Source organism: Salmo salar, chromosome 03 (genome assembly GCF_965601325.2).
Source record: "Salmo salar chromosome 03, fSalSal1, whole genome shotgun sequence".
NCBI classification, from domain to species: Eukaryota; Metazoa; Chordata; class Actinopteri; order Salmoniformes; family Salmonidae; genus Salmo; species Salmo salar.
Window position 1 is genome coordinate 79,380,940 of NC_138293.1, and position 17,208 is coordinate 79,398,147.

General features: G+C 43.1%; 1 protein-coding gene across 7 annotated transcripts in view; it reads right to left on the minus strand.

The window, feature by feature from the left end:
• Positions 1-1,106: 1,106 nt before the first annotated feature.
• LOC106601728 (C-Jun-amino-terminal kinase-interacting protein 4) overlaps positions 1,107-17,208 on the minus strand; it is a 51,164-nt gene continuing 35,062 nt past the window's right edge. For 6 of the 7 annotated variants that reach the window (XM_082972788.1, XM_045715491.2, XM_082972787.1 and 3 more), the window contains 17 exons: positions 16,437-16,493; positions 14,878-15,054; positions 14,218-14,347; positions 14,026-14,109; positions 13,536-13,658; positions 12,850-13,042; positions 12,430-12,639; positions 11,962-12,151; positions 11,673-11,789; positions 11,343-11,423; positions 8,990-9,057; positions 8,463-8,611; positions 7,783-7,954; positions 6,946-7,059; positions 4,304-4,480; positions 4,002-4,145; positions 1,107-3,914 (listed from right to left, as the gene is read on the minus strand). In XM_082972788.1, coding sequence (XP_082828914.1) covers positions 3,796-3,914; positions 4,002-4,145; positions 4,304-4,480; positions 6,946-7,059; positions 7,783-7,954; positions 8,463-8,611; positions 8,990-9,057; positions 11,343-11,423; positions 11,673-11,789; positions 11,962-12,151; positions 12,430-12,639; positions 12,850-13,042; positions 13,536-13,658; positions 14,026-14,109; positions 14,218-14,347; positions 14,878-15,054; positions 16,437-16,493 — 2,305 coding nt within the window. In that variant the 3' untranslated portion in view covers positions 1,107-3,795. Of the gene's footprint in view, positions 3,915-4,001; positions 4,146-4,303; positions 4,481-6,344; positions 7,060-7,782; positions 7,955-8,462; positions 8,612-8,989; positions 9,058-11,342; positions 11,424-11,672; positions 11,790-11,961; positions 12,152-12,429; positions 12,640-12,849; positions 13,043-13,535; positions 13,659-14,025; positions 14,110-14,217; positions 14,348-14,877; positions 15,055-16,436; positions 16,494-17,208 lie in introns of those variants that run through there. The other variant, XR_014391694.1, reaches the window with a different exon arrangement.

The following is a 17,208-nucleotide window of genomic DNA, read 5'->3' on the forward strand; positions in this document are numbered from 1 at the left end:
CTCTTATTCTCTCTCACACCTCCCCCCCCCCCCCATCTCCCTCTGTGTAACGTGTGTGGGAGACGATCCGTGAAATCCACCTGATAACCAAGTATACCGTTACCCTGCTGCTGCTGTGGAGTCATCACCTGGAGAGCAGTTGGACCTACAGGCAGGAGGAGGAGAGGGAGGAGAGGGAGGGAGGGAAAGAGGTGACGGGGTGGAACACAAAAACACAGATGTATCTACATAAACACTAGCTATAGCTGGCATGCCAGAGGTGTACACACTGTGTACCATAACTGTGTCTCTCTGCATAAACAGCATTAAAACGATGCAGACCAGGCTATTGAACATCAGAGGTGTTTTTCTAACAGAGTACCATCATCCCTCTGAGGCTGAACGAATGGCAACAGTAGCAGTAGCTCGCTAGGCTACATGACAGACTCAGAATCCCCTCTCTGGTTATGCGTGACATCAGACACCCAAGCACGTCAGCATGCGTGTACATATGTCCGTAGGATAGACTGGGCACAGCCCCTGCATGGCTTATGAGGAGATGGGTGGAGCAGGGAGTGGGAGGAGGGGTAAAATTACATCACAATACAATTTCATGGAAGTAGTTTTGAAGGTGCTGTAGCCCTTGACTGTTTGCAGAATAATGTTGCCCCCTACTGGTAGAGAATGGGACATGCATGGCTCTAAGCTGTTAAAAATGCAAATGCCACATTGAATGCTGCTAATGGATTTGTGCCATTCATCTATCCATTTTCACTCCAATTTTTACAACACATTTGTCTCATTGAGATAAAAGTGAGAATGTATTGTTTTAACTTCTGCATTTGAAACAGGTTATCACTAGGTTTAAGGTCACATAATAATTCATAATATATTAAGGGAAAGGGGGATACCTAGTCAATTGTACAACTGAATGCCTTCAACTGAAATGTGTCTTCCGCGTTTAACCCAACCCCTCTGAATCAGATAAGTAGTATTTGTGTGTGACGTTATGCTGCTTCCTGGCTGTCAGCTGTGGAATGCATTGAAGCACAACTGCTATGTTAACTTGACTTCTAAATGTCAAACAAACAATCAATGAATCAATCAGCTGAATCAATAGTCATGAATTCCCAATGAAATTGAGTTTAATAGATTGTTAAAAATAAGGTTATGATGCTGTTTTAGCAAACATTTACCAGGAGAAACCACAGTTATGGCCATACGGCTTTAGGGGCCCAGAGAAAGGCCTGGTACATACTACAGACCATCCTCTGGGGTACTGGAGATACACACACACACACGCACACACACGCACACACACGCACGCACACACTCAAATGCAAGCCACACACACATGCAGACATCCACCCACCCAAAACGGTGGCAGTTAACAGGGATTTGAACCAAGTAATACATAGCCGTGTTCTTTAAAAAAAACATGCATAGCTTAGTACCATGAATGTGTTGTTCTCCTGATCAGTCCACAGACGTTACTGGACTGTTTAGCTTTGATCCTTGTGTATTTTCCATTTTCTATTGACCACGGTTTCATTTTATGGCACCATTATTACTGATCAGTTTGAATATTCTCCTATTATGTTTTTTTCATGTAGAAAGTTACATTCTGAACCACCGAGGCTCAATAAGAAAAATAAATACTGGAATGGCTACAACACGATATGAACGTTATTTCTTCTGAATTGGAAAATAAACAGGCCAAGGCCTAACCAATCCCAACCCAGTTTGTTTTCTTCAAATATATAAAATGAAACACTTGTCTATCGGTTTTTCTGCTTTCAGGTTACAGACACCATCAGAATACAGATTCATTTATAGAAGTGTCTCACAGACAACAAGTACAAAGAGCACAAAATCAAAAGTAAAAAAAGTTATTTGAATGCATTTGTAAAAACACAAAAACAAATGAAACACAAAGCAAACTTAGTTCTGTGTGGACAATGATTTTTAAGGTGCAACGTAAACACTTCCGTTCATTAATAAATTCCCTGTGAAATATACAATTTTTCAGAGATGAAACCTTAAAAAATATATATTCATCATCAAATCCTTGCTATTATGACTTTACTTAAAACCCCCAGAGAAGATGCAAATGGATAATGTTAGATACGAATGACATTTTAATATTCTTTTCATACTTAATTTTTTTGTCCTTTGGTAACTGGGTACACCTTGACAGAAATAAATAGTCCGTTACACCCTTTTCCCCTAAAATAGTTAGCACATTTTTAGTATAAGTGTACATTACCACGGACGGGTGTTCTACTTCAAGCGGCCTACATTATGTTTAAAAGTGCCAGGGAGCTCTAGCATGAGGGAAGACCCTAAATTGCAGCAGGAGCACATTTCCCCAAAATGGCAGAACAGAGAGTTTGGCCCAAAATGGCAGAGCAAGCAGACATTTGGACGGAGATACAGTACAAGACTTCCCCATGCAGGCTGATACTAACTTTGGCACCGTTACAATACTTCAAAATGGATCTTTTCTCCCCGATTACGTCAAGAAAGTGAGGAAATAAGAAAGGCTTTTTAAAGTATTGGAACAGGGCCCTACATTACATCTCACAGTCCTTTCTACACACATAGGTGCCCAAACATTGCTCACATTACCAACACCACAAAGGTAGCAAAAATAAATCTGTTTAGTTCAAAGGTTACGATCTAAAATGCTCGACAGTGAACCCACACACATACAGTCCCATATCATAACTTTACAAAATAAGATGTCATCAATTCAGTAAAAACCACTTAACCATTCCCTTTTGTCTTCTGTTTCTAAACATACAATACTGATGTTCCCTTATTTAATGTAATCTTAAATCTACATAATGCAGTTCCTCATCTCTGTTGACTGTACTGTTATTTTAATTATTTGTTCATCCTGTGCCATTATTGTATGTGCAGTAAATACCATATAAGAAGTTTGCCTCACAGGAAAATGACATTATTTGATCCTTATTCAACTACGGGAATTACGTAGCACCTACACATGGTGGTACAGTACATATGTAATAACCTGGCATAATAAGCCTGTCCCTTTAAAGTAACTGTCCAGTGTTTCCAGATTTCAATGAAATATGACCTATAATTAATGACAATACAAGTGAAATAGTTTTCCTAGTTTTAAAAATTAAAATATGTTAAAAAAAAAATGCTGCTTTCCTATGGAATGGTGTGGGCTTACCCCAACAACAGAGTGGGGTGGGCATATACCGGTCATTAAAAATATTTATGTGAGTAGACCGCTGATTGGCCAGCTCATCCTCCTCAGGAGGATGACATCATCCTCAATGAGGAAATAGCAAGCATTTTTGAAACGGTCTGTTTGAGACACAAGTTTGAGGTGGGGGGTTTTGAAGTGTCAACAACATTATTTGAGTATGAGTTAACAGACTTCTAAAACTGAGATTTTCACTGGACAGTTACTTTAAAACACTGAGCTGCATTTATACCGCAGTCGACTTCTAGAATGTCCTGCAGATATCTGGAGCAAGTGAAAACAACGGTTTGAAAAGGGCCCGGTGAAGTGCACTGCATTTAAAAAGAGTGCACTTATCTATCCCATGTGCACTTATGAGGAGTTGACTTCCCTACTTCACTTTAACCTTGCCTGGCAAACATTAGGGCCCCAAATTCATGGATACATTTAAAACAGACACTAAAAGAATCCTTAGCAACAATGTAGTCATCCACAGTAGTAATAATAATATCAATAATAACAACTTAAACCCTAAGGGAGGGGCATGCGGGGGGGTTGTGCGACCCAGTAGTGATGTGGCAGTCTAGTCTGTGATTGGCTCACTCCTGGCAGGAAGTGACTTGCCAGACGATGATGTGGCTGCGTTCTGGTTTGGCGGGGGTGGCCTGCTTCATGGTGGGCTCCGATAGGCTGCCATCCACCTCTCCTACATCATCACCTGTTGAGGAGAGATACGTCATATAACGTCATACACCCCCCCACACACACACCCCCCCACACACACACACACACACACACAACTCACCCATTCTGAAGTCGATGTAGCCTTCTCCTCCACTCATGACCAGGAAGGTTTTGGCAGGTTCAGAGGTCGCCATGTCAGACGACTCACAGGCGGGGTCATCCGACCCAGAATCCCCTCCTGGTCCGGGGGACGGGATCACCTGACCTGGAACAGGAAGTTAAGTATTGAGTACTTTCTAGGTCAAGTTCAGGAAGAAAACTGAATGAAACAGGTAGGGACTACCTGCGCACAATCATTTGAATTTTCTGTTTCAAAATGTTTCTCGTTGCACACCCTAATGATCACTACCCCTTGCTGCTTACCTGGGACGGCTGCAAAGAACTTGACTGCGTCTCTGTGTCCGTGGAAACACAGCTGTGCCTGTGCCATGGAACAGTAGGGCACGAAGCTGCCTGGCAAAGTGCTCTCCGTGCCCTCCTCACTGAACACCCGCACGGCACCGCCAGGGCGATTTGGCACTGCACCCGCTGTCTTGTTGGCTACAACGTCACAACAACAAGAAGACAACTATAGAGTTAAAAACAAAACCTATAGAGTAATGATGTCAGGAAAAACTCCTGGCCTTAAATTAAGAATTTCTTAACTGTAATGTTTTGCGAAGTGAATCCATTTAGCTTGTTATCCATCCATAGCAAGCGGCACACTACAAAGCCTCCATTATAAACTGGATGTTCGAGCCCTGAATGCTGATCGACTGACAGCCATGGTATATCAGTTCGTATACCACGAGTATGACAAAAAAAATATTTGTACTGCTCTATTTACGTTGGTTACCAGTTTATAATAGCAAAAAGGCACCTTGGGTGTTTGTGGTATATTGTCCATATACCACACCACCTTGGGCCTTATTGTGTAAATATACCACAAGGCCATGGGTGCACTATGATGACATCACAGCCCAGCTCTTGCCTGGAGTAAACAGACAGATGACAGCATGTGTCATATGGAACAAGGGGGTGAAACATGACTCAGACAGAAAGAAAAGAGTGATTGTGAAGATGGGAAGAAGACTGAAAAGAGGAGAGAGAGAGAGAGCGCGATGGAGAGAGAGAGAGAGAGAGAGAGAGAGAGAGAGAGAGAGACAGAGAGAGCGAGAGAAAGAGAGAGAGCGATGGAGAGAGAAGGAGAGAGAGAGAGAGAGAAGGTTAATGGAAAGGATGTTGTAGATTGTGAAATGTGTCAGTAACTGCAAGGCCATCCTGAAAACACATACAGTCGACCCAAAGCCAAGGTCACGCTGTAAACATGCTACACTTGGAAAGGAAGGAGTCATTATGAAATGAATGAATGGAGTGAAACGTTTAGAAACAATACAGACAAGTTAAAACTAAAAGACAGGTTATGGGTCGTCAACAGAGCAACAATGACTGCGATTGCCCTGCACAGACAAGGAAGCAGTCAGTTGGGTCTGTCTGTTTGTCTAGCTGCATAGAGAGAAGCAGAAAACTAACTGTTGTCTGTCAGTTTTCTGCTTCTCTCTATGCAGCTAGACAAACAGACAGACAACAGTTAGTTTTCTGCTTCTCTCTATGCAGCTAGACAAACAAACTGTTGTCTGTCTGTTTGTCTAGCTGCATAGAGAGAAGCAGAAAACTAACTGTTGTCTGTCTGTTTGTCTAGCTGCATTGAGAGAAGCAGAAAACTAACTTAAGGAGAGACCAGAGATCCACTACTAGGATCAGAAACAACAGGCAGGGAGAGACCAGAGACCCACTACTAGGATCAGAAACAACAGGCAGGGAGAGACCAGAGATCCACTACTAGGATCAGAAACAACAGGCAGGGAGAGACCAGAGATCCACTACTAGGATCAGAAACAACAGGCAGGGAGAGACCAGAGATCCACTACTAGGATCAGAAACAACAGGCAGGGAGAGACCAGAGATCCACTACTAGGATCAGAAACAACAGGCAGGGAGAGACCAGAGATCCACTACTAGGATCAGAAACAACAGGCAGGGAGAGACCAGAGACCCACTACTAGGATCAGAAACAACAGGCAGGGAGAGACCAGAGACCCACTACTAGGATCAGAAACAACAGGCAGGGAGAGACCAGAGATCCACTACTAGGATCAGAAACAACAGGCAGGGAGAGACCAGAACTGACCAAAGAGCACAAAGCAGGCCCAAATACACAGAGAGGAGGATAGAGAGAGAGAAGGGTAGAGAGGAAAAGAGGAGAAGATGCAGCTATATGGAACTGACTAGGAATAGAAGCACTAGAGATAGAAAGGGCAAGACAGCAGGAAAGAGGAGGAGGGATAGAGGGACAGAGGGAGAGAAACAGAGTAGTAAAGAAAGAGAGAAGTCTGGTTAAGCTTGCTGTGTGCTGGAGACTCACCCCTGAGGCCCCTCAGTAAGACTCCATGCTGGAGGACCTATAGCTTCAGTGAAAGAGGCAGGAGAGGAGGAGGGATATATGGGGCAGTGGAGGAGTAGAGAGTCTATGAATACCCACTCTCTCCTTTACAGACAGCTAATTGGAGCTGGTTCATTCACTGTATGAGTGTTAATTAAGCAGGTGTACTGAGGCAGCTCAGCAGGACAGCCACTAGCTGGCTCAGCCACAGACATTAAACCCTAACTGTAACCACACTGCTAACCTTATGCCTAACCTTAAATTAAGACCAAAAAGCTCTTTTCTGTTTTCATGACTTTTTACAATATAGCCAATTTTGACTTTGCAGCTGGCCCATCAAGTGGAAATCACTCAATAAACGTCAACCTGCGTGAATGAATGGGCCAAGTTAAGTAGATACACCTTTTCACCATCCAACAACTTCATACAGTGGCTTGAAAAATATTTGTTGATCGTTACGTTGTTATAAAACTTGGTCTTTTGAGGGACGTGAACCTTTTCAAGGGGAAAGGAACAATGAATGAGGGAAGGTGAGGAGAGGAGGCCATCTTAGATGACTGAGATGTAGCTCGTATGGACTTACCTTCTGACAGCGGGATGGAGATGATGACACCATTTCCTGTTCCGACCCACAGACGGCTACAGGATATCATGAGGGCTGTGATCCTGACGAAGGAGAAGCCCAGTTTACCCGTACCTAGAGAAGGGGAGAGAAGAGAGAACAGGGTCATAACACTGCATAAACTCATGCTAAATTGACAGTGTAACAGGGTAACGTACACTGAGTGTACAAAACACTTCCCATGACAGACTGACCAGATGAATCCAGGTTAAATTTATGATCCATTATTCATGTTAAATTCACTTCAAATCAGTGTAGATGAAGTGGAAGAGACAGTTTAAAGAAGGATTTTTAAGCCTTGACACAATTGAGACATGGATTGTGTATGCGTGCCATTCAGAGGGTGAATGGGAAAGACAAGAAATGTAAGCATGGTACTGTTTTGATGATAAGTGTTTGATGTGATTTTCATTTGCATTGATGTCAGAGTGGTTAGAGGGACAATAGAGCCCTGAGTACCGGACCATTAGCGACCTGACGGCCGTTAGCGAGTTGGGTACTACTGTAAATCAAATCAAATCAAACTGTACCAACGCATGTCCAGAGTGCATAAGAGGAGATTACTGTGAATCAACGGTCATGTGGAATTTGACTGAGGTCATGACTCATGACGCCGGTGTGGTGGTAATACGGTAACCGCAACAGCCCTAAGCACCATCATTCATGTATTCCCCATGCATTCTACTGAAACAAAGTTATTTTTACATCTATCATCCTAAAACTCCTCTGCTTTGTCAATGTCAGTACCCCATGCCAATAAAGCTGTATTGATTTGAACAGTGAGTCAATGTACAGTACCCAGCATCTTGGAGACGTAGGGCTCTATGTCGACGTCCTGGAGGTGCTGGTAGGTGTGGGCGTGGAACAGTCTGAGGGTGGAGTCCAGGCGGATGGATACCCAGATCCCATCTCCCACCCAGGCCAGCTGACGCACCTGACTCTCCTTCCGGGGGTGGGCGTCAAACAACTTCTACACAGGAGGAAATAGATAAGTTAGCATTATAACCATGTTAAACCACACTATATCACTATTAGATATTGCACAGACATCATGGGCTGATATACAGTGTATACTCTATTTAATTGTGGTTGTACATTTGAGAGAATACACAAATGTTAGATCACAAGAAACATAAGACACTGATCTCAAAAGGTCAAAGTGGGCTGGAGTTATTCTAACCTATGTGGAATAAGTCACCAGAGGGGCTTTATCAATTTCATGGATGAAAGACTTAAAAGTAGAACTACAACAATTAGGACAACAAAACATCTTCAAACCAAAAGGGAGATTATACAATAACTTAGTGTCATTTTGTGAAACTTCCTTTTGTGAATTTTGGAAAAGACTTCTAACGGCTGTGGGGAAAGTCATAAGGATTCACATTTATCTAGCACTTTTCCGAAACACAAATCGCTTTACACTGTCCCCCCTTGTACCATCAGAAGGTTTACAGTATAAACCATGTCAGATGATGTACCTCTATCCTCATGGCCTTGGGTTGGATGACGTAGATCTTGTTCCTGTAGCCACACCACACCTTGTCATGCACCACTGTCATACAGCGGATAGAGTGGTGCGGCCGGCCCAGGTCTAGTAGGTGGTAGTTGGTCAGATCCCACTGTCCATCTGCATAGGGAGAAACACACAGAGAAATGACATGCCTGTGACACAAAATGGCTGCCAAGCCGTTTTACTCCAGGGAGCATCACAATAGCAGGTTGACATTTATTAGAGTCTGGTCTTGGAGGCAGAACTGAGCGATTTCCGCTAGATAGGCCAGCTGCAAAGTCAAAATTGTCTATATTGTGAAAATTCATATGAAACACACATTTTCTTTTTGGTCATTATTTAAGGTTAGGGTTAGGCATTAGGGTTAGCAGTGTGGTTAAGGTTATGGTTAGGTTTAAAATAATATTGTATTACTTTGTGGCTTGGCCAGCTAGAAGATTCATTACAAAAACAGTAACCTGCATCACAACATGGCTTGAATCAATGCATCCTTACCCAGGCCTCTGTGGAATATAGCCAACGTGCCATCCGCCAAGGCAACCAGGACTCTTCCTCTCACATGCCTGCAGACAGAGAGCACACATAGACATGTCTGGTGAGATATACATGGCCTGAATACTCACTACAAGACATGTCTGGTGAGATATACATGGCCTGAATACTCACTACAAGACATGTCTGGTGAGATATACATGGCCTGAATACTCACTACAAGACATGTCTGGTGAGATATACATGGCCTGAATACTCACTACAAGACATGTCTGGTGAGATATACATGGCCTGAATACTCACTACAAGACATGTCTGGTGAGATATACATGGCCTGAATACTCACTACAAGTACTGTCTGTCTCTCTTTGGGAACCTTTGTGTGTGAAATAATAAAAAAAATCATATCAATCATGTACAGTACCAGTCAAAAGTTTGGACACACCTACTCATTCAAGGGTTTTTATTTATTTTTACTATTGTCTACGTAGAATAATAGTTAAGACATAAAAACTATGAAATAACACATATGGAATCATGTAGTAACCAAAAAAGTGTTAAACAAATCAAAATATATTTAATATTTTAAATTCTTCAAAGTAACCACCCTTTGCCTTGATGACAGCTTTGAACACTCTTGGCATTCTCTCAACCAGCTTCATGTGGTAGTCACCTGGAATGCATTTCAATCAACAGGTGTGCCTTGTTAAAAGTTAATTTGTGGAATTTCTTTCCTTCTTAATGCATTTGAGCCAATCAGTTGTGTTGTGAAAAGGCAGGGGTGGTATATAGAAGATAGCCCTATTTCATATTATGGAAGAACAGCTCAAATAAGCAAAGAGAAATTACAGTCCATTATTACTTTAAGACATGAAGGTCGGTCAATCCGCAAAATTTCAAGAACTTTCAAAGTTTCTTCAAGCGCAGTGGCAAAAAACACCAAGCACGATGATGAAAATGGCTCTTATGAGGACCGCCACAGGAAAGGAAGACCCAAAGTTACCTCTGCTGCAGAGGATAAGTTCATTAGAGTAAACTGCACCTCAGATTGCAGCCCAAATAAATGCTTCACAAAGTTCAAGTAAAATACACATCTCAACATAACCTGCCCAGGGACTGCGGTTGAAAATTAGTCGGCTGGCTAAAACCGGCACTTTTACTGAAACGTTGATTAATGTGCACTGTCCCTGTAAAAAAAAAAAAAACTCAAACATCAACTGTTCAGAGGAGGCTGTGTGAATTGGCCGAATTGCTGCAAAGAAACCACTACTCAAGGACACCAATAATAAGAAGAGACTTGCTTGGGCCAAGAAACAAGAGCAATGGACATTAGACCGGTGGAAATCTGTCCTTTGGTCTGATGAGTCCAAATTTGAGATTTTTGGTTCCAACCGCTGTGTCTTTGTGAGACGCAGAGTAGGTGAACAGATGATCTCCGCATGTGTAGTTCCGACTGTGAAGCATGGAGGAGGAGGTGTGATGGTGCTTTGCTGGTGACACTGATCGGTGATTTATTTAGAATTCAAGGCACACTTAAGCAGCATGGCTACCACAGCATTCTGCAGCGATACGCCATCCCATCTGGTTTGCGCTTAGTGGGACTATCATTTGTTTTTCAACAGGACAATGACCCAACACACCTCCAGGCTGTGTAAGGGCAATTTGACCAAGAAGGAGAGTGATGGAGTGCTGCATCAGATGACCTGGCCTCAACAATCACCCGACCTCAACCCAATTGAGATGGTTTGGGATGAGTTGGACCGCAGAGTGAAGGAAAAGCAGCCAACAAGTGCTCAGCATATGTGGGAACTCCTTCAAGACTGTTGGAAAAGCATTCCTCATCAAATCAAATGTTATTTGTCACATGCGCCGAATACAACAAGTGTAGACTTTACTGTGAAATGCTTACTTACAAGCCCTTAACCAACACTGCAGTTTAAGAAGAGTTAAGAAAACAATTACCAAGTAGACTAAAATAAAAAGTAACACAACAAGAATAACAATAACGAGGCTATATACAGGGGGTACCGGTACCGAGTCCGTGTGCGGGGGTACAGGCTAGTTGAAGCTGGTTGAGAGAATGCCAAGAGTGTGCAAAACTGTCATCAAGGCAAAGGGTGGCAACTTTGAAGAATCTGAAATATAAAATATATTTTGATTTGTTTACCACTTTTTTTGGTTACTACATGATTCCATATGTGTTATTTCATAGTTTTGATGTCATCACTATTGTTCTACAATGTAGAAAATAGTAAAAATAAAGAAAAAACCCTTGAATGAGTAGGTGTGTCCAAACTATTGACTGGTATTGTATATAAATGACCTTGAGTACGAGTGGAGTCCTCAGAGTACTCACACTATGTTGAGGATGGAGTCCTTTAGCTTGATGGCGTGGAGACACTTCTTCCACCGAGCCACAGACGAGTGCACATACAAACTAGAGAGGGAGGAGACAAGAGAGGAGACAAAGATTAAAAAACACAATCCCAAAATAAATGGGGATGATTTTCTACAGATAATTATACAGATCAGGATGCATAAACAAAAATAAAGATTAACAGAGAAATTACTAAAAATGTATAATGCATTTTTCTTTTCTTGACCAAAGAGATTCTACTGTATATTCCATACTCATTTATTTCTGTGTGGCCCTAGTGGCCCCTGGTGACCACTCCCTTGTCCTCACCATCCGTTCTGGGCCCCCAGCCACATGGTGGGCAGGGCGCTGCTCATCCTCTGGACGTCCTCCCCAGCAGGGAGCATGTCGTCGGGAAGAGAAGCCTCGCCCACCCCCTCCTGGTCCCTGAGAGACAGAGAGAAAGAACAAGGCTGGTGAGCTTTAGTGTATCAAACACACATTAAGAAAGTCATACATTCATTAATTACTCATGTATATAACCCAGTGCCTTAAACAAGGGACCAGAGTTCTCCCTGGTCAGGTCACTACTAACTAGTACTAGGTCAGACAGTCTCACCTCTGTGTTTCTGCAGTGGAGGACTCATGGTGGCCGGCTCCCAGAGGGTCTGTGAACACGTGTTCTGTGTAGGTGCCTGGCTGACTGACGACCAGCCCCTGGCTCTCCTCCCCCTCCTCTGTAGCCTCTGTGGCCTCTTCCGCCGTGGGGACCCCATCCTCTGCAGGACTGGGCTCTCTGGACAGATCCACTGTTGGGTGGAGGTAGGGGGAATATGTAGAGAGAAAATATTACAGTAAGTATGCATTAGATACAAAAGGATGATTCAGGGTGGAACCCAGGGCATACCCCAGTTTTATTGTGTGTGAAACACTAAAACCCCTCATTCAACTACTCCTGGTTGAATCAAATGGGTTAGTTCTGGGCAGGAACAAACGTCTTCAAGCCCTGTATCTCTCCAGGACTAGTGATGGAGGTGACCACTGCTATAATGTCCTGAACCACGGCCAGTTCCTGTGTCTGTGTTACCTGAGCTGTGCTGAGCCGGGAGGTCATTGAGCCCTGCCCCGGCCATCTGGAGGACGGCGGTGGTCCCTTCTGTTGCCAAGGCGCCGTCGCTGCCAGTGGAGCCCAGACTGGCCACGCTGCCTGTCAACGACACGCCATCAACTGGCCCGGACACCTGGTCCTGGGGTACAGGTAGCTCCTCCCCTGCAGGGTAGTCTGTCTCCAACACACCTGAGAAACAGACATGTGAAAACACACAGAAGTGAGCACACACACACAGTACCGTTTTATTCATTCCATTCAGACATTACAATGACCCCTTCATCTGATTGAAAGTAACACCAGTCAACACTGACATATACAGACCCATCTTAATACTATAAATTCCTCATAAACTGTACACAAACATACACACACTACACACAAACATCACACACAAACCTGGTATGCTGGCGATGCAGAGGACGTGTGAGTTGCAGGCGTAGAAGCTGTCCAGCAGGTCAGAGGGCTGGTTGGCCTCCAGCACCATGACTTTAGTAGAGGAGTGGGTACTGGTACAGATCCACACCCTGCAGGACATCTCATCCTGCAGACGCAGCTCCTTCTCCTTCTCCTGGTCACCTTTCTCCTGCTCCTGGAGCAAGGACAGGACAGACTGATCATGAGCAAGGACAGGACAGACTGATCATGAGCAAGGACAGGACAGACTGATCATGAGCAAGGGCTCCATTATACCAGGACTAGTATGTGTAAGGGCTCCATTATACCAGGACTAGTATGTGTAAGGGCTAACAATGTTGACTTGACTGAGCCCTGTCATGATGGCTTGAGGCCAGTGCTCGTAAATATGAGAGCTTTAACTTGTATCTGTATGTATTACTATCCAGTCTTCTTTCTCCAGTAATTTACAGTACAAGCTCTCAAAAACAGTAATAAGCTGTTTTAAACACACTTATATTGTAAAGTTCCAGCATATAGTACTTTTGTTGACTGATATACAAGCTCTCAAAAACAGAAGTTTCCATATACTGTCCTGTGATCCTGATGAGACACCCTCCTTATGTCAAGGTGCTTAAGGTACGGGTAAACCCCCCTTGGCCAACATGCTCAAAACACCTCCCCCTTACCTTGTTCTCTGTCTCTAAATTATCCAGGCTGCTCACAGAGCCCTTCCTGCTCTGTCCTTCCAACATGGACCCTCCCTCTCTGATCTTCCCTCCTGACAGGTTCACACCCGCAGCACACCACAGCTGCAGACACATCAATCAATCAAACAGCGTAACATTTATAGACATTGCATTTAAAAAAGCTCAATACACCACAGGAGGTTAGTGGCACCTTAATTAGGGAGGACGGGCACGTGGTAAAGGCTGGAGCGGAATTAGTGGAAAGGTATCAACAACATCAAACACAAAGTTTCCATGTGTTTGATGCCATTCCATTTGCTCCATTCCAGCCATTATGAGCTGTCCTCCCCTCAGCAGCCTCCATTGCGAAACATGTATTATACTTGTGTATCACAACTTGGTATTCAAATGTTGCATTGTGCACAAAAGTAATGTATGTTTTCACAGATCAAAATGAAGTTAACTTAATCCCAGTGTGTGCTGTGCTCACCTTCATAGAAGCATCTTTCTGGTCCAGGGGCCTCAGGTAGACTGGCACAGGTAGATTGTTCTCTGTTGGGCCCCCGTTCACTACCTGAAAGGACACACAAGATGTCATATAAAAAATTAAAAAAAACTTGGATATGGTTATTATTGTGAACTCTCTCCCTCTCTCTCTCCCTCCCCTCCCCTCCTCTCCTACCTTAGATTTGCTGGGTAGACTCCATCCATGGGCCTGTACCTGTCCATCCTCCTTCTGCATGTGGGCTTTGACCTGTCTGTACTGGGCCCTCTTTTGCTCCCTACGGGACGGAGAGGCAAATGGGTCCATTCTGACAGGGAGACAAGACAAAAAGGGAATTTCATTACAAAAAATTACATTATGGGCTGGTTTGCTGAATCCTGGAATAGAAAGCACTGTCAAATGAGATTCTCCAATGAAAAGGCTTTGAGGTCCAGAAATATGCCCAATATGGGTCATGAGAAACAAGCCCTAGGAGTATGTGAACGTTTGTGTAGCATGGTCATGAACAGTTGTAAAATAGAACAGGTCATGAACAGTTGTAAAATAGAACAGGTCATGAACAGTTGTAAAATAGAACAGGTCATGAACAGTTGTAAAATAGAACAGGTCATGAACAGTTGTAAAATAGAACAGGTCATGAACAGTTGTAAAATAGAACAGGTTATGAACAGTTCTAACCATCATAAGTAGTTGACCCACATATCCATGATTATATTATAAGTGCTGTGTAATACATGGAGTGAATGACCATGGCTCATCATGGCAGAGGTCAAGAGAGGAATAAGGAGAGCTACAACAGTACTAACACATGACAGAATGAGTGCTGTCACTACTCACTCCTCGTTGAGGAAGTCGAAGGCCTTGGACTTCTCGGTGGGGAACTGGGAGAAGGTGCTGCTCCTCTTCTTCATTCCCCCTCCTGCAGGGGGCGTGTACTTCACCTCCCTCGCCTGGGACTCCGCCTTCTTCATCACTGCTGTGCTGGAGGAGGAGGGGCTAAAGAGGCGGCTGAAACTGCGAGGGGAGAGAGAAACCATAGGGATGCGAAGGGGAGGGGGGGGGGGTGGTATAGGGAGGAGCAAGGCCGGGGGTCAACCACCAACCAACAGTAAACAGTCACCCACCACCACCACAACCACCACCATCACCTCAAGTATAGTGAAGTGAAGCATGCTGGGGATTTGGGAATGTTGATTAACAGAGCCAAGGCCCACCCATCACAATACCACTCGTGGCCCCTTAACTGAACGGGAGTCATACATATTAATATAGTGTTATAAGCCTACATACAGTACATTAGTACTGTACATTAGGACACCTACACCTGTGTATTTCTGTGTTTGTATATACGTTTTGGCATATGTTATCTGAATGTTAATAGCAGATAGTAATGTGGTGTGGGACAGATGGTAATCAAGCAGATAGATTTCAATAAACTGCATAACATGTGATTACAATGAGCTCCACAGCACAGTAAGAGGAAAGAGTCCCATGTTAAGACAGTCAGTCACAGTAAAACTCACAGGGATGAAGGAGGACACCTCTGTCAGTTGATCAAAAGAAGCATGCAATTATATTTGTATTATTTTCTTCATATGTCTACACATCATACTGTAATGGACAGTAGATCTTACAAGAGTGCGCATTAATAAAGAGTTGGACATATTTAAATCTCTGCATTACAGCAGGTTATAGGCCTATTGCAGAATGAAGCACTTGTCCATACATTGTCCTCTTAACAAATAAAACTTCTGAGAGGACATGAAGGAGATACAATCAGCTGACATAGACCTCTCCCTCTCAGCAGTCTTTAAGCAGACTAGCAGGACAACGTAAGGCAACAGAGGCAGGCGGGAGGGAGGGCAAGAGAATCACATTGGACTGATTTGTTTGTGGATTGGATGGAAAACATGAAGAGTAGTACACATCCAGGATATGTCTATTGTTCAGGGGACTGTAGCAGACCTGGGTTCAAATACTATTTAAAATTGTTCAAATACTTTGAACGTTTGCTTTATCCTGCATGGACTGCCAGGTGGCGGGATATACGCAGTAGGGAATTTTCTATTGGTTCCGTTGCAATAGGCAAGCTCAATCAAGCAAAGCTAAAGGATTTGAAAGGATTTGAAATAGTATTTAAACCCATGGCTAGACTGTAGTTACTGTACCAAGGGGCAAGAGAGGGATGGCTATGACTTTTAAAACATTTACCTAAGACTGAACATTTAATAGCACATCCAAAAAGAAAGAAAACAGGGATGGAATTTCCAGAATGTTAGCATATGATATCATGTTGATAGTGTTGGATACATCATATCAGAAATGTATATAATTCCTATGAGTTAATTCGTACAGGTAGGTAGTCATTGAAGGAAAGATTATTTGAGACTGCTTACAATTGCCAGATGCTGGATTTCTTCTTCTCAGTAAGGGAAGGGTTTTCTCTGGAGGCTCTGGTAAGACAACACAACATCATGTTAAAGAGACAGTTCAGCAGAATTACTTACGACATTGGTTAATTTAACAAAACCAAAGTGTTGATTGCAGTCACTCCTTGTCCATAAAATGCCTTCTAAGTAAAGAGATATTTAGATAACTATGTAATTTCTCTGAACTATCCCTTCAACTCATTCATTTAAATTGGTAGAGCAAGGATAGAGCAGAAGGATGATTTCAGTGGAGTCTCAGAGTGGAGATTAAAGAGTGTATATGAAAGGGGTTGTGGAGAAGGAAACCCTTCACTAGGCAACATAGTATTATGTTTCATTCTATTTATTAACATTTGATCTCCAAAAATGTTTATTTACTTTTGAACATTCTGGACGTTTGGTGTTCTGAAACAATGGACTTTGACGTCACTCTGGGAACCAGTTATTAAGCAACTGCAGCATATTACTACAGCAGAGGCCATGGAAACAACTGGGGAAAGGATTAATATGTTGTGTCCATAATCCTTTGCCTATTCCTTCATATAGGTATCTGATTCTAGAGAAGAAAAAAAAGAAATATAATAATAATATATACATTTAGAGCCTCTCTCTCTCGTTAGCTATGGCTATCCAACACTGGAACTCTTCCATGTCAAGGTAAGCTTTTGGTTTAATAAATGTATTGCCACTGGGCTCACCAGTGTAACTGCTAAACTGCTTACTGACTGTACACCGTACT